The sequence below is a fragment of the Neolamprologus multifasciatus genome, chromosome 18 (genome assembly GCF_963576455.1).
Source record: "Neolamprologus multifasciatus chromosome 18, fNeoMul1.2, whole genome shotgun sequence".
NCBI classification, from domain to species: Eukaryota; Metazoa; Chordata; class Actinopteri; order Cichliformes; family Cichlidae; genus Neolamprologus; species Neolamprologus multifasciatus.
Window position 1 is genome coordinate 8,491,728 of NC_140456.1, and position 21,447 is coordinate 8,513,174.

The 21,447-nt window shown below is 39.4% G+C and overlaps 1 protein-coding gene across 2 annotated transcripts in view; it reads left to right on the plus strand.

Annotated features, from left to right (window-relative positions):
• Positions 1 to 21,447, plus strand: part of LOC146497287 (contactin-associated protein-like 4) — a 129,242-nt gene that overhangs the window by 74,522 nt on the left and 33,273 nt on the right. For both annotated transcript variants that reach the window (XM_085139812.1, XM_085139811.1), the window contains exons 11-16: positions 12,158 to 12,264; positions 15,627 to 15,746; positions 17,246 to 17,446; positions 18,789 to 18,951; positions 20,312 to 20,439; positions 21,140 to 21,310. In XM_085139812.1, coding sequence (XP_084995938.1) covers positions 12,158 to 12,264; positions 15,627 to 15,746; positions 17,246 to 17,446; positions 18,789 to 18,951; positions 20,312 to 20,439; positions 21,140 to 21,310 — 890 coding nt within the window. The remainder of the gene's footprint in view (positions 1 to 12,157; positions 12,265 to 15,626; positions 15,747 to 17,245; positions 17,447 to 18,788; positions 18,952 to 20,311; positions 20,440 to 21,139; positions 21,311 to 21,447) is intronic.

Sequence of the window (21,447 nt, forward strand, 5' to 3'; positions counted from 1 at the left end):
TGATTTATATCTGCCCCCAAAAATCATCTATACCAATATAGCATTTAAACCCATGAGGACTATGCATCACACGGTACATTTGATAATGAGAACACACAGAAGTGGGGTTCGAACCCACGAGGCTATTGCGCCTTAATCACTCAGGTCTCTCATTTTAAATGCCAAACTTAATGAGGGTACCACACTTGTCTTATCAGAACTGACATTATATGAAGATTAATATATGAAAAAAGATCGTTCATTCTTTCATTTATTCCCACCACTTGTTTTTACTCTAACCACTTTTTGTTCTGAGTCAGAACAAGAATTACTTGTTTTCCATTATTGAATTAAAATATGCGCAATTACTAGCGTCAACTATGTAAGTATCTATTAGATTGGCCAAAGAGACTTGCTTACCAGAAGTTGTGTGTGAACCCACGAGGGTTGGTGCCTATTGGATCTTAAGTCTAAGACCTTAACCACTCGGGTATCCTCGTAGCTTTTAGGGCATATCTTTATGAGAATTTAAGAATTAAATCCGCTAATCATTAAATCCGCCTGTCTTAACAACACTTGAATTTCAATTAAGTCAAGAAAGTCAAACCAGACTGTTTAGAGACTGCATTTACAGTCTATAGTGTCTTTTGTTTGTTACTGACCAGACAAAGTACAGTACATCGCACAAGGCACATCAACATAGACACTGCTGTTTTGCAGATTATGTGATTATGTCCCAGATTATTTCTCCATTCTTCTTCTTGTAGACCTTTTCATGTTTGCAATTGGTAAAAAACAGCATGGTGGTAGAATGGATAGCACTGTTGTCTCACAGTAAGGTCCTGGGTTTGAATCCACTGTATGGCCAGGCCCCTAAAGTCTATATGTTCTCTCTGGGTATTGGGGCTACCTCCATGACAGCTGGGACAGACTCCAGTGGCCCTGAATTAGATAAGAAACATAGGTAAAATGTCGTCAAATGTGCAAACTGGGGTGCCTTGCATGCATATATATATATATACAGTGGGGCAAAAAAGTATTTAGTCAGCCACCGATTGTGCAAGTTCCCCCACTTAAAATGATGACAGAGGTCAGTAATTTGCACCAGAGGTACACTTCAACTGTGAGAGACAGAATGTGAAAAAAAAATCTATGAATTCACATGGTAGGATTTGTAAAGAATTTATTCGTAAATCAGGGTGGAAAATAAGTATTTGGTCACCTCAAACAAGGAAAATCCCTGGCTCTCACAGACCTGTAACATCTTCTGTAAGAAGCTTTTCTGTCCCCCACTCGTTACCTGTATGAATGGCACCTGTTTGACCTCATCATCTGTATAAAAGACACCTGTCCACAGCCTCAACCAGTCAGACTCCAAACTCCGCCATGGCCAAGACCAAAGAGCTTTCGAAGGACACCAGGAAAAGAATTGTAGACCTGCACCAGACTGGGAAGAGTGAATCTACAATAGGCAAGCAGCTTGGTGTGAAAAAATCAACTGTGGGAGCAATCATCAGAAAATGGAAGACATACAAGACCACTGATAATCTCCCTCGATCTGGGGCTCCACGCAAGATCTCATCCCGTGGGGTCAAAATGATCATGAGAACGGTGAGCAAAGATCCCAGAACCACACGGGGGGACCTGGTGAATGACCTGCAGAGAGCTGGGACCAAAGTAACAAAGGTCACCATCAGTAACACACTACAACGGCAGGGAATCAAATCCCGCAGTGCCAGACGTGTTCTGCTGCTGAAGCCAGTGCATGTCCAGGCCCGTCTGAAGTTTGCCAGAGAGCACATGGATGATACAGCAGAGGATTGGGAGAATGTCATGTGGTCAGATGAAACCAAAGTAGAACTTTTTGGTATAAACTCAACTCGTCGTGTTTGGAGGAAGAAGAATACTGAGTTGCATCCCAAGAACACCATACCTACTGTGAAGCATGGGGGTGGAAACATCATGCTATGGGGCTGTTTTTCTGCCAAGGGGACAGGACGACTGATCCGTGTTAAGGACAGAATGAATGGGGCCAAGTATCGTGAGATTTTGAGCCAAAACCTCCTTCCATCAGTGAGAACTTTGAAGATGAAACGAGGCTGGGTCTTCCAACATGACAATGATCCAAAACACACCGCCCGGGCAACAAAGGAGTGGCTCCGTAAGAAGCATTTGAAAGTCCTGGAGTGGCCTAGCCAGTCTCCAGACCTCAACCCCATAGAAAATCTGTGGCGGGAGTTGAAAGTCCGTGTTGCTCGGCGACAGCCCCAAAACATCACTGCTCTTGAGAAGATCTGCATGGAGGAATGGGCCAAAATACCAGCTACTGTGTGTGCAAACCTGGTAAAGACCTATAGTAAACGTTTGACCTCTGTTATTGCCAACAAAGGTTATGTTACAAAGTATTGAGTTGTATTTTTGTTATTGACCAAATACTTATTTTCCACCCTGATTTACGAATAAATTCTTTACAAATCCTACCATGTGAATTCATGGATTTTTTTTTCACATTCTGTCTCTCACAGTTGAAGTGTACCTCTGGTGCAAATTACTGACCTCTGTCATCATTTTAAGTGGGGGAACTTGCACAATCGGTGGCTGACTAAATACTTTTTTGCCCCACTGTATATATATATATATATATATATATATATATATATATATATACATACACACACACACACACACACACACACACACACACACACATACATACATACATACACACATACATAGATGATCAGCTATGTCATTCGTTTATTTGCTACAAAGTAAAAAATCTAAATGAACATCTTCCACATGTGGTGATTCTGTAATTTTGCCAGAGGTTGTAAGACCACTTGTTTCATCTCTTTATAATTTAATTGAAAAAAATCCCCCGCTGAACTTCATACATGCTTTGTCAAGCAGAACTCTCTATTACAGTAACGTGACAGGACCATTTATCAAGTGGAACTTTAGTTTATGGCCTTTACTGTACCAGGCGTGAGACCGAGAGCCACAAGAAGAAGCACTCATAACAGTGCGATACCTAAATCACTTGGCCATCCTAGTGACAACAGGTGTTATCTGCTGAAAAAGCAAACAGTTATAATAATTTAGTGCAAGTAATGCAATATATAAAAGGCAATTTAAGGCATTTACCTCATACAGCATAATAAGAATGTGATGGCATTTAGCAGGGTTGCAGCTGTTGTCAAGAAATATAATAAGCAATTTCTTATTTAAAAAAGGGGGCTTGCTAAAATCATATATTTATATTATAATTATATATTTATATAGATTAAGTAGACAGAAAGCTAAAAAAAAAAAGGCTTCCAGTCATGTTGTGTCAAATAAGAAACACAATGGTGTGGAAGACTGTTTTTTTAGATATATTTTTAATACTTTTATTGTTTTTTTATTGCTTAGAAGGAGACATTTCTCCATTCAGGAGTCATACAAGCAATGCCAAGCAAGCACTCACACTCACACAGTTATTAAGAGGAAATGATCGGTGGAAACCAGTGATGTAAAATAGGTGCTGTGACATTTTTTTTCCTTGCCAATATAGTTTTTTTCTTGAGCTTTAAACTAATTTAGGCAGTGGACCAATCAAATTCAATATATGACCAACAGCTTGCTGATAGCACATCCAGTACACATCCATTATTAGATCCATCTAACCAGTCAATTACAACAGCCCAGTGATAATATCTACTTTACAGAAACTCCTCGTGTGAAAATGTTCTTTTTTAATCAAGGTCACTCCTAAAGGTGTTTTTTTAGTGAACTATATTACATATAAAACTGTTTAGAGATTAAAATTCAGTAGTGTACCTATAAGTGACTTTTTACATTTGAAGTTAGCATGCTGTTAACGCCATCAGTTATGGAATGCATTATTGTTCTTCTGTCCAGAATAGGTTGTTTCTGGCTTTCTTCCCACTTTTAGTTTTTTGATCCTTGCTTGAGCCATGCAATTAATGCAGTGCGGGTAAAAATGTTGAGTTACATGAACTACATGTCATTTGCATCATCTCAGGGAAGATGTGAAAGCTTCTCCCACTGACACTGACTCCAAGCAAATGGCCCCAAAATTGAAATTAGCAAATAATTTGCATGTTAACATTACCAGTCAACCAGTTTCACATGCTATCTAGGATATCTTATTGCGGGTACACCACAATAAGATATCCTTTGATTTCCTAAGATATTAAGTTGAAATTTTCTTTTGAGTTCAATATGAGTGGGAGCAATAAAAACAGATAATTTCCATTCAGTTTAAGCTGCTTGTAATTAAAACAATGCTGATGAGAACACTGAGAATGAACTAACATTAAGGAAGAATAATGAGCTAAAAGATGCCATAAATTTCTGCAGCGCTGAGATGAACTACCAGAATCAGAATATTTATTACCTATTACGAGGCTAATGCAACTTTGAGTTAAACTGAAAAGAACTGAACCGAGAGCTATTTTGCACCTCATGATACATATTTTCAATAATTGATGGAAAGATGATACAATTACGTGCAAGCATGTGCTTTATGTCATCAGTGACAGTTTAGATTCAGAGTTGGGGCCTCGGAGGAGGAGAGACACAGATGAGGGAGGGAAGGAGGGAAAGCAGAACCACTCATTTATTGTTTTGTTGGCACACCAAATAGCAGTACAATTAATGAGGCAATTACAACAATTATAAAAGCCTCTAGGGAACAGGAACAAACACACACACGGTCACACACACAGTAGCACAAACACTCCTCCTGCAAATACAATGAACTGAAAGTAAAGCATACCCACAAATATTGTACAAACCACACACCCTTGCCAGATAAGGAGCGTCTGCTTGGATGATTTTAATTAAATGTTGTGCTGTTCCTGTATTATTGTTATTATTATTATCATTATTATTCAGTAGAATACAGTTCTTCCGCAGATCTGACTGCTCACTGGAACAAAACTATAAACAAAATCTGTTTTCCAATAAAGACAGGAAAAAATAATCAACCATATGTTCCCTCACTGTAATCCTGCTGATTGAATTTTGGCCTCGTGGGATATATCGTACTGTAAAGTCAGGTGGAAAATGGACTCGGCAACACGGCTTTAATGTGGTGGTCATACTTCAGAGCAGGTTATTACTGTATACTCTATGTGTTATTGTATGTGTGTGCGTTTTGGTGTCAAAAGCAAACAGCTCTGCCAGCAGCAAAGCTGTTTGCTGTGGCTAATAATACTATTTTAAGGAAGGTGTGAGGAAATGCTTTATTAATAGTACAAAGGAACGAAAGCCCATAAAGAGCTCAACATCAACTGAAGACCTTTTTTAAACCAGAGCTGCCAGCTAATTTCAGCTTAACACATAAGAAAGGAGATATGGTGTGCTTCTTCAGGGCACTTGTGTGTTTCATTATCATAGTGATGATAGTTATAGTGAAACCAGGGCGTGTTAGCACTGCAATGAAATGATCAATATACTGTAAACTTCTCTAAGTATTTTTAATATTGTGGAAAATATTGTATATTAGAGCGATTTGCTGTGTATACATTAATCGTTTTCTTACATGGTCATGGGGGCAGCAGCCTGAACAGAGAAGCCCAAACCTCCCTCTCCTGCTCATCCGGGAGAACACAAAAGCGTTCTCAGGCCAGCCTGAAGAAGTAATCTCTGCCATGTGTCCTGGGTCTACCCTGGGGCCTCCTCCCGGTGGGACATGCCTGGAGCACCTCACCCAGGAGGCGTCCAGGAGGCATTCTAGCCAGGTGCCAGAATCAGCTGAGCTGGCTCCGTTTGAATGTGGAGGAGTAGTGGCTTTACTCCAAGTCCCTCATGTGTGACTGAACTTCTCACCCAATCTCTAAGGGAGAGGCCTTTAGAGAAAGCTAATTTCTTGTTTCCACAGTCTTATTTTTTCAGTCACTACACAGACGTCATGACCAGGTGAGGTGAGGGTAAGGACATAGATGGACTGGTAAAATGACAGCTTTGCTTTTATGCTCAGCTTTCTGTTCACCACAGCAGACCAGTACAGCATTGGCATCACTGGACACGCAGCCCAATCTGTCTGTAAATGTCCTGCTCCCAATATCGTTCTTCAATGAGGGCAACTCATCCCTGTCCCAGAGTGGGCACTCCACCCTTTTCTAGCTGAGAACCAAGGCCTCAGACTCAGAGATACTTGGAGATACCTCTCATACCTGCCGCTTCACACTCAGCTGTGAACTGCTTTAGTGCATACTAGAGGTCACCAACTGATGAAGCCAACAGAATCACATCATCCACAAAAAGCAGAGATGAGATTCTGAGGCCACAAAAGACAAAGGGTTTTCAGTAAATTCTTCTTTTTCTCATTATAATTGAAAATACTTGGATTGAGTGAAAAATAATCCCTGTCTTTAGTAAATAGGCATTTTACTGAGTACTGGCAAAACATATTTCGGGCCAGACTAAAAACAAGAATTGGTTGAAACACATTTTAAAGTTTTTATTGACCGCCAATAAAAACACAGTCTGAGAAAAGATGGGAATCTCTGTGGAGTTTTGTTTTGGTATGTTAAAATGGTCATGTGGCTCACGAGGCTCTGTGAGGCAGTGGGCTTCTGGACCCTGGTTTACTGAGTAAACCAATCCCTGAATGCCTTAGGGCTAAGTATGAATGCAGAGGATGGAAGTGTTTTATATGAGGTTGTTTGCAGTCTGTAGACAACTTTGTTGGTCATCTATCTACAATTATCTGTCTGTGACAGTGCATTTCTCCAGTAGAAAGTGTTTGCCAGAGGCTGTTATGTCATAATATATGTGCAGGGCAGGCTTGTGCCTGTGTGTGCAGTGGGGGAGTAGTGGATGTTTTGTGTCTGCATTCTTTTTCTGTTCTTTGAAGAGTGCCAAATGATGCTGGGGATATTTCAGTTAGGAAGAGTCGAAGTTAAATTGTGCTTTCTTTCTTCCTGTACTTTTTCCATTTCATCTAAGTCTTCATCTCTGTCACCACCTTCATGATCATCATGTTTAATCCCATATAAACTTAAAAAAATAAACTTCATTAACAAAAATTTCCAAGACAAAATGGCAGCATGCAGCAATCTGCATCTACATGTCTTTAGTTATATGAAAAATCCCCTTGTTCCAACATTTCTGTCATTCTATCTATATTGTTGCATACATGGACCCCTGACCCCTGAGAGCTTATTTGTTCTACCCAAAGTTGTGCACGTGATTGCTTTATTTATTATCCCAGTCAGAGTGGAGCTGAGTGTTTATTAGAAAAAAAAAGAAAAAACTAACACAATTGAGAGAATCTTTCCTTTTGAGTGAAATGATTTGTGCAATTATTATAATTGTGCAAATCCACATACCATACCATCTTTATTTATAAAGCACTTAAACATAAAACCAGAGTTCACAAAGTGCTATACATATGCAAATAGCATAAGCAAAGTAAAAATAAAAATAAGATAACATAAAATAAATAACTAAATAACTAAAATAAAATAAAACATGTTAAAACAAAATTGAGTCAACCCCTTAAACAAAGGCTTCAGCGAATAAATATGTTTTAAGAAGAGTTTTAAACTCAGAAAGAGAAGCGGCCTGTCTAACGTGCAAGCGCAGATCATTCCACAACTTTGGAGCAGCTACAGCAAAAGCACGATAAAGCAAAACATTAAAGACCTGACCAGGCCTGGTTATTTATCTTTCTTTTAAAGGCTGAACACCTAATTTTTTCTTTTTCATTTTGTTGTTTTTATACTTAATTTTTTTTAAACAAAATTTGTTAGCATTTCTCACACCCACCTTTCTCACACCCACACAGGTATATTGACTGCCACCCATATATATGTATTTTTAAACTTACTCTCATTTGAAAGTTCAGTTGCTAATAACCAGCTCGGTCTGGCCCTTGTCATCTGGTGTTTCCCTATGGGGGCATATACAGTGGCATGAAAAAGTGTTTTCCACCTTCTTGATTTATCATTTTTTGTATTTATCATACTTAAATGTTTCAGATAATCAGAAACATAAATATTAGACAAAGATAACACAAGTAAACACAATATGCAGTTTCTAAATGAAGGTGCTTGTTATTAAGGGGGAAAAAAATCCAAACCTAGATGGTTCTGTGTGAAAAAGTGACTGCCCCCTTGACCTAATAACTGGTTGGGCCATCCTTAGCAGCAAGAACTGCAATCCAGTGTTTGTGATAACTGGCAATGAGTCTTTTACAGCGCTTTGCAGAAATGTTGTAATTCAGCCACATCGGAGGGTTTTCGAGTGTGAACGGCCTTTTTAAGTTCGTGCCACAGCATCTCAATAGGATTCAGGTGAGGTCTTTGACTAGGTCCTCATTTTGTTTTTCTTAAGCCTTCCGAGGTGGACTTGCTGGTGTGTTTTGGATCATTGTTCTGCAGCAGAACCCAAGTGTGCTTCAGCTTGAGGTCACGAACGGCCGGACATTCTCCTTCAGGATGTTTTGGTAGACAGCACAATTCATAGTTTCATTTACTACAGCAAGTCTTTCTGGTCCTGAGGCAGCAAAGCAGCCCCAGACCATTACACTGCCACCACCATATTTTACTCCTATAATCCTGTACGATATTCCTTGTCTGAAATGTTTTCCCAGCCTACTTTTACATCTGATGTAATGGGAAACGCACCTTCCAAAAAGTTTAACTTTTGTATCGTCAGTCAGTAGCCACGAGCCTCCACAAGCCTTTTTGGTCAGCAGTGGTTTTCTCCCTGAACTCTCCTGTGGATGCCATTTTTCCCAGTCTCTTTCTTCTTGCTGAGTCGTGAACTCTGACCTCAACTGACACATGTGAAGCCTGTGGTTCTTGAATGTTGTTCTAGAGTCTTTTGTGACGTCCTTGATGAGTTGGCGATGTACTCTTGGAACAGTGATAAACCTTCCCAGGAGTGATTGGCCTACCAAAATTAAATTGTGGATAATGGCTCTCATCCTGGTTCACTGGAGTCCCAAAACCTTAGAAATGGCTCTGTAACCCTTTCCAGACTGATAGATGTCAGTGACTTTGTTTCCCAATAGCTCCTTCAGATCGATTCAACAGGTCTGCCAATAATCAGGCCTGAGTGTGTTAAGTGAAACTAAACTCAGCTTTCCAAAAAATGTGGTTATTCACATACAGTATAATCCATGATTTCACAACAGGGACAATTACTTTCTCCTTTAATCAATGAAATATTCCTTTAAAAATAGGATTGTTTATTTACTTGGGTTATCGTTGTCTAAAATTAAAATTTCTTTGATGATCTGAAATATGTAAGTGTGACAAATATGCTGCTGTGGCAGTTCTTCGTGTTTTTCAGCTATTTCAAATCTTAAATTCATTGTCTTGAACTGCAGCTGGCGACAGTAATGCTTGCTCTGCTCTGTAGATCTGCTGCAACCTTGAGGGCCCCTCCAACCACAAGCTGCCTCAGATGGTGCTGAGCTCACATATGCACATTAACAGCTGCAGTTCAAGATGGTGGAGTTGAATCCCTTGGGACAATTGAGATTTTATGTAGTTACAATATTTATTTTGGGGTTTCTTTTATTATTTGTATGCACACACTTGTACAATCACCCTCTGTCCAAAGTCATTTCTGTGGGCAGCACTCACCTCTCTCCAGCTATCACCTACATTTCCTCCAGAAGAACACTAAGGTGTTTCTCAAGCCAGCTGTGAAACTCTTCATCAAAGATGCATCCAAAAGGGATTCTATTAAATGCTCAAACCACCTCATTTGTCTCCATTTAATGTAATGCAGCATGTATTCGGATTCTAAGGATCAGACTACATGAACCCCTGACACTGTGAGCTTATTTGTTCCACCCAAAGTTGTGGCCATACTGTAGGTAAGGGAAGGAATGTGTATGGACCAGCTATGTCTTAATGATTACCTCTTTACCACAGTATAGTGTCTGCATCGCTGGACTTACTATAGTCTTGTCAACACATGTTTAGTAACCAAATCACAAAAATCTGTCTGAAAGAAAAGTATCTGCTTTTCGACTTTTTGGGAGGAAATGTTTTCCCAGCCTTGAATTATTTTTGCAAAATTAAGGATGCAGATTGAATTAAAGGATTTTTGGCAGTTATGGCTTAAGAGATAGAGCTTGTTTTCTTCTAATTGGAAGGTCAGAGAGTTGACTCCTGGCTCATCCATCCTGCATGCATACTACCCTCAGTCAAAACACGGAACCCCAAATTGCACTGATGCATACAAGGGTGTGTTAACTGGTGAATATAGCTTGAAGGGTAAAGTGCTTTGAATGTTATATGTTACTAGAAAAGGTCTATATAACTGTCAGTTCATATAAAACCAGTTGTAACCTATGGAAAGAAATATTAAACTCGGTTGCGCATGCTTTCTCTCAGAAGGAAAGTATGTGAAAAGCAAAGAAATGATATTTTGTCTTTTATAGGGATGGGTATCGTTTAGGTTTTATCCGATACCGGTGCCAAACCGGTACTTTTGAAACGGTGCCGGTGCTTAAACGGTGCTCAAACCGGTGCTTAAAGAATGGAAAACACAAAATTGGTCCAAAAACCTCTCATGTTCAGCTGTTTTTTTGTAAAAAGATAACAATGTTAGCCTTTTCTGCAGCTATGGGGCATATATGGTATCACTCTGGGCTGGAAGCAGTGCTTAAACAATGGAAAAAACACAAACTTTGTCCAAAAACCTCTCATGTTTAGCTGTTTTCCACTTTTTCCTTGGTCATTTTAGCCTTTTTGTCCAGGGTGAAGGGAGTATCTGACATCAAACAAGAAGACAGCCGCATGTAGCTATGATGGTGTTTGCTAGTTCACCTTACATGCATTAATGTAATAACGTGGTTAGCCTACTCAACGTAAATTACACACAAACAACATTAAGCTACTCACGCAGAGAAGAACGGCTGCTGCTGCCATCATCATTTCTGCTACACTGGCAGGGCTAGGTTCATCGGATTTAAAGTGTGACCTCCTTTGACAGTATCAGCTTAAAGCACTTGTTGCAGCTGATGAGTTTGCATCTTTTGCTGTAAAGTGCAGCCAGACTTTTGACCGCTTTGCCTTGGGCATTTTTAATCTGTAGCTCTGCTCTGAAAGAACGTACGTACCTGGACCCGCCTACTATCCTCGAAACGTAAAATGATTGGCTAGAATCTAAAGTGTATCATTCCATACCAGTTGGTGGCGGTAATGCACCTTTCAGTTGTTTGCCAACCGCCAATAGAAATGTAAGGAAGAAGAAAGTGTATCACAGCTCAGGAAAAAAAAGCACCGAAATAAAGCACCGAAATGTGCGCTGCTTTTCGGTCTGGTTACTACCGTTTATGTCAGAACCGGTGCCATGATGGCACCGGATACCGGTACCCATCCCTAGTCTTTTACTAAATGAGCTTTCAGCTGAATTGTTTTGCAATGTTACAAAAGATGTTGTATTAATTTCCCCCCCCCCCCCCCCACTTCATCAGCCTCCCACAATAAGTTAAATAGAAGGAAAATAGAACCTCCTGCAAATATTCGAAGTGAAATATTTTCTGCATTTTTTTCCTGACCCTCCTACACACATTTGACCATGAAGTGAGTGACATGCTAGAGTAAACATTTGAAATGCTTTCTGTCCATTTAACAAAAGAGCTTTATATAACAGAGTCATTGTGAAAACAATTTCAAGTGCTTTGAGAGTACACTGAGTATACTGAGAGTTTGAAAGCATTTTGGCCAATCATAATTATTTAGTATCATCTGCACCATTAAGTAATTCCAAAAGGTCAAAGAGTTGATCCTGGCAGTCGGTTTTCCCGTCAAAGTGTTCATAAATAGCTCGAGTCTGCTCGCTCATTGTACGATAAGTGACTCGGCTAAAACATAAAAGATGCTTCAGCAGCTGTTTCAAACAAAACAAAGTTGGATGCTCTTGACAATAACAGATGAAAGGTATGTTTTGGCATCAACTGCTTTTGTCCCGTTTGAAAGGTTTTTAGCAGTTAAAATTGGTTCCTAGTGTTCAAGCTGCCAAAAAAACAAATGGATGTTTTCAAATCTGCTGTCACAGTATGTATGTTTATATAACAATGTATACATTTTTTTTTTTTTTTTGCTTTGTGACCTTAGAGACGTTTAGCTGTCTCCCACACAAACATCCAGCAAGGTGCCATTTCATAATCTTCTCGACTTTTCTCTCCCTCGGTGTGTTTCAGGTGCTCTCCCAGTCCTTGTGAACACGGCGGTCCCTGCAGTCAGTCCTGGACTGTCTTTCACTGCAACTGCTCTGACAGTGGCTACAGTGGAGCGACCTGCCACAGCTGTGAGTCACCTTTCAAGCAGGAAGAACCCCTTAGATCCAAGCAGATTTAAGTCATAATAGCCACAAATAGAATTTGTAAAATTTAAAAGAATAGCTTCATAAATCTTTATTTTACAGCATTCATTTTTGATTCAAAACTGTATCTCGATATACAGTTTATACAGTATATATGATACAAAGGTCTCACTTATAGCTCGTCCTGAAAACCATACTCCAGTATGCCATCCATGTATACATGGATAGGGAAAACCCATCCAGGATCCTGTCCCAGCAACAGGCTGCTAGTCTGTTGCATGAAAAATACATAAAAATGCATACATTCATGCCTGCAGTCAACTTAGAATCACCAGTTAACCTAATGTGCATGTTTTGTATGCTGTGGAAGGAATACAATCAGAGAACTCACAGGCACAAGGAGAACATGGACACACAAGAAAAAGGACACGTGGGACCTTTGACAATAGTAACCACTCTACTCGGTGCCATCCAGTACTCCCCTGCTGAGGAATTTAACTAGCTTCCCTGCTTTCTTTGTGTTTAATTCACCTCAACAGATAATAACCGTAAGAAACCAATAAACCTATTAAAAGTAAACATGGCTTCAGGATTTAGTCATCATATTTATGCTTCCCTACTGTACATATCATTTTAGTTTTTAATCGCACTGTGAACTTCTGACTTGATGCATAGTTTTCACCTTCTAAAATGAGTGTTTTGCTTTTCTAAATAAAGTTATTCAAAAATACATGTTACTCATCAGAAGACGTGAGTGTGTGCATCCTTGAGGCTAAACAAATGTGATTAATGCTTTTATCCATCATAACCACTAGGGGTGGGTTTTTATAATCGATTTATCGATTAAAATCGATTCTGGCTTGGATTACGTAAAATCGATTCATTAAAATCCTGAATCGATTTTTTAATATAAATTTATTTTGCCCGAAATGCCAGAATCTCTGGTGAAATCTCACAAAATTTCAACAACCACCAAACAGCTAAAACAGTAAATGAGAGCAGGAACACGGATTCTGCACAAAGACTTAAACACAAAGCGCAACCCGCGGATCAGAATCAGTTAGATGTCACCTTTCTCACAGTCGGGGCTGAAAGCCGACAGCTCGCTGATTCTGATCTGTCGGCGGGTCCGCGCTTTGTGTTCACGCGCTTTATGCGCTGATTCTAAAGCTGTTAGTTTGATGTCTCTCCAAACAATATTGACCGAACCAGCAGCAAAAGAAGATCCAAACTACGCTTCACAAAAACATCGTCATGTATTCACTCTGACTTTTACTGTTTTGCTTCGACCACGATGCACAGCTCTCTCTCTCTCTCTCTCTCTCTCTCTCTCCCCCTCTCTCTCTCTGTACGGTTTTCTGCATTATTCGCTTGCTTGTTACGCACAAGACTACCGTTGTTTACAGCGCTATCGGCCGACTTTTTTTCTTTCCGTTTTATATACTTCCGAAAAGAAAACCTAATGTCTGCCGTTCAATGCTGAACAAATTTAAACTTTTTAAAATTATGCAAAATGCAAAATGCTTAGCCTGTCTCTAATAAAACCGCTGTAACTTCAGAGGTAATGTTCATATGTTGATTAATGGTTTTCTTTCGTTTTTGATGTACTGCAGAATATTTTTATAAAATCCCAGGCCAGGAAAAATCACCTTCATGTGTTTCTGTGTTTTATCTTCAGCTACTTTGACACAAAGGCATCTGCTGTGATGCTCACACCTTTGATAAAGTCTTGCGTGTGTCAGCTTCCTTTTTATAGATACAAAAATATGTAAATGTACTAATCTGAATTATAATATTTCTGACTGTCAAAATTTCCCAGATTCAAATCGAAGTGAATTGAATCGAATCGAATTAAATCGAATCGTGGATCGAATCGATTCTGGACCTTGTGAATCGGAATTGAATCGATTCTAAAAATCAGTGACGATACCCAGCCCTAATAACCACTTTTTTTTTTTTTTACCTGTTCCTAATCCGACACTGTTTTAGTTTCCTTTCATCTTGTTGCATTACCTATACCTTATCATGTAATACAATTTGTGGGAGTCTTGGCCAAAGGTGAAAAACAAGGTCCAAACTTTCAGTCTGAGACGTGAAGCACATCCTTTTAGCCTAGTGTTAAACTACTTATTAAGCAAAATGTCCTAATGTTTTGGACTCTTTGATTGTGTAAAATATGGCAGGTGATTTATTATTATATATTTACATGTTTGAAATAAAAGAAAAAAACAACAAACAGAAGACAAAGTAAAAAAAAATCAAGTTGTCACAAATCACAAATGTGACAACCCTGTTAATGTCGCCTTGACGTGGCATAATTAGTCTCCCATTTCGTCAAAACCAAAAGCATTTTTCATATTAATGAAAAGACAATGTGATAGTTTTGACAGATGAAACTTTGCTTTAATTAAATTAAACTTGAAGAAAAATTGTAAGAGAAAAAGAACATTTAATTCCGATAATTAATTGCCTTGTACATAATGTAACGGGATGACTTACAGTATAATAACTGAAAACTTACAGACAGTTCATTTTTCTTCCCTTTTTATTGTTTTATGACATTATTATTTATTAAAAGACAGATCACCCTTAATCGTGTGTTGTGCTGCTTTCATCTACATAATAGTCTCATCTTGCTCCCCATCGTTCACGTGAGGAGTTTTAAAGCAGTGTCAAATGACCTGTCGAGCTGGTAGCTCCAGCTCCAGTGTTTACAAAACTCGTGATTCTGAGGCTGCTACAATTACAGTGACATGGATTTTTCCCTTTGTTGGTGGTGGTGATGCAAATTAGTACTTGTGACAGAACAAAGAGTTTTTCTTTGGACAACTAAGCAGCGTTTTAGATTTAAGAGCTTCCTGGGATGCCTGTCTAGGAAACTTCTCACTTTTTGATGGTGCATGATTAAAAGGAAAGAGGGCGCTCCCTGCTTCTAGTTCTGTGCCAGTTATCTCAAGTTAGATCCTCAAGAGATTTTTGTGTAAGCCTTTTTTAATCCTGATAAATAAAAGTATTTTCTTTGAGTTGAGGAAAAGAGATAAACAGGTGAAGTGTTTAGATATGGGTGTTGCTTTATGAGCTCAAGCATAAAACGAAGGAGATGGAGCAGAAGTTTATTTATTCACTGTGTATTCCCACTAGTCATTACCATTGTCTCCGGCTGGATATAACTTTAGTTCATGAGAACGTCTGATTATTTTCTTCACTCTGATCATATGACATTGATTCAGTGGCGATACGTACGTACGAAGCAGAACCCCTAATCCTCCATAGTATTGATCTCCATCCCCTGGCAGCTCCCATGGGCCAGCATGTTGACGTTGTTGATCTCATTATTTTCCTTCCAGCTGTGTACGAACAGTCCTGTGAGGCATACAAACACAATGGCAACACATCGGGACATTTTTATATCGACGTGGACGGCAGCGGACCAATCAAACCGCAGCTGGTCTACTGCAACATGACAGGTGACACAACCACACTTACAGCCCCTTTACTACCATCATCAGTCAACATTTGCTTGTATTAACATTTACATAATTGCACATAAATAATGACACTCAACTGTTTTTAATGCACCTTACACACCCCCTTGCCTTTTTTCTGATGTTTGTATTATTTCTGTTATGATACTACAGAACTTGTTTTTCTTGTTCATTATTATATAGATATTCCAGTCAGTCTCTATCAGCACTTTTTCTGTCTAGACTCCTAGTCTCTATCCATCTATTGATATGGTTTAAATAACTTTTTCAATTCCATGCTTTTTGTTTAACTACAGAAAAACTTATTTAGTGATTTTTAGTGTAGAAGAAGGTGGAAACTGAACATTACAAACATATACGGCAAACAGCCAAGCTAGAATAGATGTTCACATTCATCTATACTAGCATTTGAGAAGTCAGACTCAAGTGCCGTGAGTGGGGCTTTGGCTTTCAGTGGGGCTGGGATTCCTCGTAACAGACACTGACTGCAGTTTGTAGTGTGAGATATATATATATATATATATATATATATATATATATGTGTGGTGAAGAGAGAGCTGAGTGTAAAAGTGAAGCTCTTAATTTACCGGTCAATCTACATCCCTACCCTCACCTATGGCCACGAGCTGTGGGTAGTGACCGAAAGAGCGAGATTGCAGATACAAGCGGCGGAAATGAGCTTCCTCCAAATGGTGGCTGGCCTCTAGAGATGGGGTGAGAAGTTTAGCCGTCCGGGAGGGGCTCAGAGTAGAGCCGCTGCTCCTCCACATCAAAAGGAGCCAGCTGAGGTGGTTCGGACATCTGACAAGGATGCCTCCTGGGTGCCTATTGGGTGAGGTGTTCCGGGCATGTCCCACCGGGAGGAGGCCCCGGGGCAGACCCAGGACACGCTGGAGAGATTATATCTCTTGGCTGGCCTGGGAACACCTTGGTGTTTCCCCGGAGAAGCTGGAGGAGGTGGCTGGGGAGAGGGAGGTCTGGGCTTCTCTGCTTAGGCTGCTGCCCCCGCGACCCGGCCCCGGATAAAGCGGATGAAGGATGGTTTTGGTTTTTGTACTGTTTCTAGACTTTTGTTACTTTCCTTGTGAGAAAGTTTCTTTGTTTTTAGTCTAGTGCCTTTTTTCATCTCGTCTCTGTGATTCTCCATTTAGTTACTTCCTTATTTTTTCTTAGTCTCCTGTTTCTGGTGCCTTGCTGCTAGTTTTACATTATTTGTTTTTAACTTAATTATTTTAAGCTACGCCTGGTTAACCTGGTGTTTCCACTGTGCCCGACCTCAGCTTGTTCTTTTTTGATTCATACTGTGTCCCTGTTGTTTATGTCTTTTGGATTACCTTGGTTAAATAAAGCTTGTTTTAAAAAAGCCACTCTTTGAACCTAAAAGAGGAGAAGAAATGGAGGAAAAAGTTTCCTTTATTTTCATTCTCTTTCACCTTGTGGTGTAATTGGCATCAGTCATGCCTGTATATCTCTGTCTGCAGAGGAGAACACATGGATGGTGATCCAGCACAACAACACAGAACTGACCAGACTCCGACCATTTACAGGCGTAAACCAGTATTCAATCCACTTTGACTACTCGCCTGAGGAAGAGCAGCTGTTGGCCGTTATTAAGCAGTCGGAGCACTGTGAACAGGAACTGTCTTATCACTGCAAAAAGTCCCGTCTCCTCAACACCCCAGGTGAGACCCCTGTTTTAAAAACAAAACAAAAGCAATGCAACTGCTCAGCTGATGAAACAAGAAGAAGTAGAAAAATGTGAACGTGCTGACTTTGCCTTTTTAGATTTGTTTACCACCAAGAGCAAAAAATGATTTACTCACAGAAAATGACAGCAAAGCAAATAATCATCTTTAGGATAGTAAAATATTCAAGCAGTGACTCACTGAATCAAATTTCTTAAGAGTTATAAGAGGCATATATCATTTTGTACAAAAACAAAGCTCTCAAGAAAGCAATCAAACACCCCGCGGCTCCACACGTCTTCCCCGCTCCACTAGAGAAAACAAAATGATTGCTATGCTCATTGCTGCAAACTTAATCAGCATCAGGATTTTCTTCCTGTTTACCAGTGAGTCAGACTAATGGATTGTGTTTACATGTCTCCTTCTTTTACATTCGAGAATTAAGCCCAATTATTTTGACTGCGTTTTTCTTTTCAATGTTTTTTCACGGTCCTGCAACTCTTTAATTGACCCAAACACAGCCAGTTAGACTGAGCTAAACTACAAAGAACAGCCTTTATATCTAACTGGAAACCATTCATGTTTGTCAGCCAACATTTATCTTTAATCCTTTTGGTAACCAAGCAGCATACAGAGAAAAAGTGCAGCGGAGCACTGCGTGCTTAGTATTAGCTCCTTTGGTACTCATTATGCATTTATAATCCTCTGTCCATCGCCTGTCTGGGGGCAGGGAAGACATCTAGCTAGAAAACACTGTTCAGGGAAAACGGGGCATGAAATGAGGAAAGAGAACTGCAAGAATTAAGTGAGTGGCGGTGTTGTGTTATGTCCCTCTGGCATTTAGTTAAAAGTTTTGTTGTAAGTGACTTACAATAGAAAGGTCACTCTCTACATCAGCATCGCAAGATAAGAGCAGTACGTGAAGTGAGAGCGACAGTGAGCAAGCTTATCTAGGTAGTATTTATGCACACGGTATAGTGGAGAGAAGTCTTAATAAGATGTATTTTTTAAAAAGAAATGAATACAATTTGTTTGTATTACACGCATATTAGACAATTTTAATGACCTTAAGCACACAGAAAACACACAATTTAGATTAGGTGGTTTCACTTTTGCTGTATTTTTTGCTCATTTTAGACTTTACTTGGCAGGTTTCTACTACTAATGTATAGGTTACTGCATGTCTGACTGTAATTTAGGTTGCACACATTTAGGAAATTTAAATATTTGCAGCTTCAGCTTTTCATAGCACAATATCCTCTCAAGATAAAACTCGGATTTATGAAGCTGACTTATCAGAAGTTGTTCACGTTGGTTTTGGTGTACATTTGTGTTTCAGAGGGCTCTCCGCTCAGCTGGTGGTTCGGTGGACCCGGTACAGGTCGAGTTCAGACTTATTGGGGTGGAGCTCAACCGGGCAGCCAGCAGTGTGCCTGCGGTCTGCAGGGCGACTGTGTCGATCTACAACACTACTGCAACTGTGATGCTGACCGCATGGAGTGGTACTGACCTTGATGAATACACACATTTTTCTCTACATATGTATCAACTATGAGCTGTCATTTTTAGCTAATGTGAAGTGAATATCAGTGATGCCAGGCCTTATTCCACGGTCCAGTAAGCACTGTGTAATAATTACACAGGAAAAATGGAAAACACAAATAAATCCAGGAGAATAACAAAAGACCATGATACTGTATATGCATTTGTTTACAAAAAATACAGAGGTCACCCTCTTCCTTTAGAGTCAAATAATAGCTCATATCAGTCTACTTCCCTCTTAATGGGTAAAGCAGTTGAGTGTGCTTAGATCTGTCAAATGCAACAAAAATTGTTCATTTATTTTAAATGACAGTAAAAGTTTTACAGAAATTATTTTATTAAAAAATAGAAAACTGATTTAAAAAATAACAACTCTTTATTCGCCGAAAAGAAACATCTGTTTCTGCTCCTGGTGAGCATATGTGGTTAAAAATTATTGGAGGAAAAAAAAAGGTCCATTGACAACTGAAAAGCAGCCAGAAAGCATTCTGTCTGCAACAAGATGAGTGGTGAAAATGAAAAAAGTCAAAGACAGCTTGGCTGAAGTAAGTAATTACAGGAAATACACACACAGTGCATCTCTCCAACTTTAACCTCTTATTCAGGATATGAAACATGATTGACTTGCCCCGCCTGACTTGTAACTTTGGTGGTTTAGCAAACACTAAATCAACTGGGATAAATGGAGCAGAGGAAGAAACAAAAACAGCTCTAACCTGTCCTCCTGTTGTAACCAATCCTGCCATGCTTCACTTCCTTCCATCATTTCCCAGTCCAAGCTGTTTGTGCAAATCTAACTCTATTTTTACCGACCGGAGCTGTTACTTCTGCCCCTCAATATTTCATCAGATTCCCAAAGTGCTTTGCTCTTCACTCTGAGTCCCAGATGTATTTCTTTACTCAAATTTCTAGAGGAAGCTTGATAACCAGCAGATTATCCAAAGTGCAGGAAGCAAAATGTGAGCATAAATGGACAGGGGATTTCTTCATTTGGGGCTACCTGTTAGAATAACTGCCAAGGATAAAGTTTTGACTGGTAGGAGGGCTATAAATTGGTTTTGAAATAAATAGGTCCCCAAGAGATTGCACCTACACTCTGCAATGTTTGCGTCAGACCGTCACATCATGTAATATTATTGCAAGAGAGATGTAACATTAAAACACACAAACCAATAAATCTATAAATAAATACTAAGTGAATTTAGATTACGGTTTGTCATCCTGTATTTGTTTATTGTCTTCACACCTTTTCTATTACATTAATCCTGATTTTTCTACTTTGCCCCTCATGTTTTGTTCATATGCATTTTTTTCCTCCAGGACTGAAGACTCAGGCCTGCTCACCCATAAGGAGAGCCTACCTGTCAGGTCTCTGGTGTTGGGTGACATACAGAGGCCAGGATCAGAGGCTGTGTACAGGGTGGGACCACTGCAGTGTCACGGCGATCGTAAGACCCCCTATGGGTTTCGGTTACCCATTTACCTCCATTTAATTTATGAAAACTCGTATTACTTTGTCTTTATTCTCTCATTTTATCATCAATCATTTCGATTGAAGAGATTGTTTAATTTAGGGCAGCTGTGCCATAAACCTTATCAGGTGATCTGATAAATGTGTTAAGCACCGCTTACTTGGCGGATACTTAAATTAAACATGGCCGACATTTCAAAAGATAAGGTCTGTTTATGAAGGCCAGCCAGTCTGAAGAAAGATGGCTTAAAGGTAGGGAGCTAATCAGCTTGTTTCGGGTAAATAAGGAGGATGTACTGGGGGGCTGCATACTACAGAGCTTATTTTTAATCATGAATCATGCAAAGCTAGTCTAGATGGGCGATACTGTCCATGGTTTAGGATTAAGCTGGAGCATGTTACAGAAAAGCTTAGTGATAATTGTATTAACTCACATTCTTTTACCTTTATATGATGTCAAACTCAATTTAAGTATTGTTTCAATAACAGTGCAGTGAAATTGAACCTGATTCTCTCTTTGCACTATTAAAATGTTCTCTGGTGTTCTTAAATTACATGTTCTAGTTCAAATGTGAGATTTACAATTAGCTTAAGATAGTTTAACAGGTTGGCTTGTTTCTTTTGATGTGACTTCTAAATGCTGAAGGTGACTTTTGTTTATTTATATATTGTTTTAGGGAATTTTTGGAATGCTGCATTTTTTGACAAGGAGACATCGTACCTCCACTTTCCTACTTTCCACGGAGAGCTGAGCGCAGATATCTCCTTCCTGTTTAAAACCATGGCCTCCTCCGGTGTATTTCTGGAAAACCTGGGCATCAAAGACTTCATCCGGATTGAACTGAGCTGTGAGTAAGAGCTGGAGGCTAAACACAGATAAAAGGAGTGGCTTTTTTTTCTTTTACAGTATGAAAGCACAAGTTTTTATTTTTATGTATCAAAATATTTGCGTGCCATAGTTCTAAATCCTTTATTTCTATTTGTG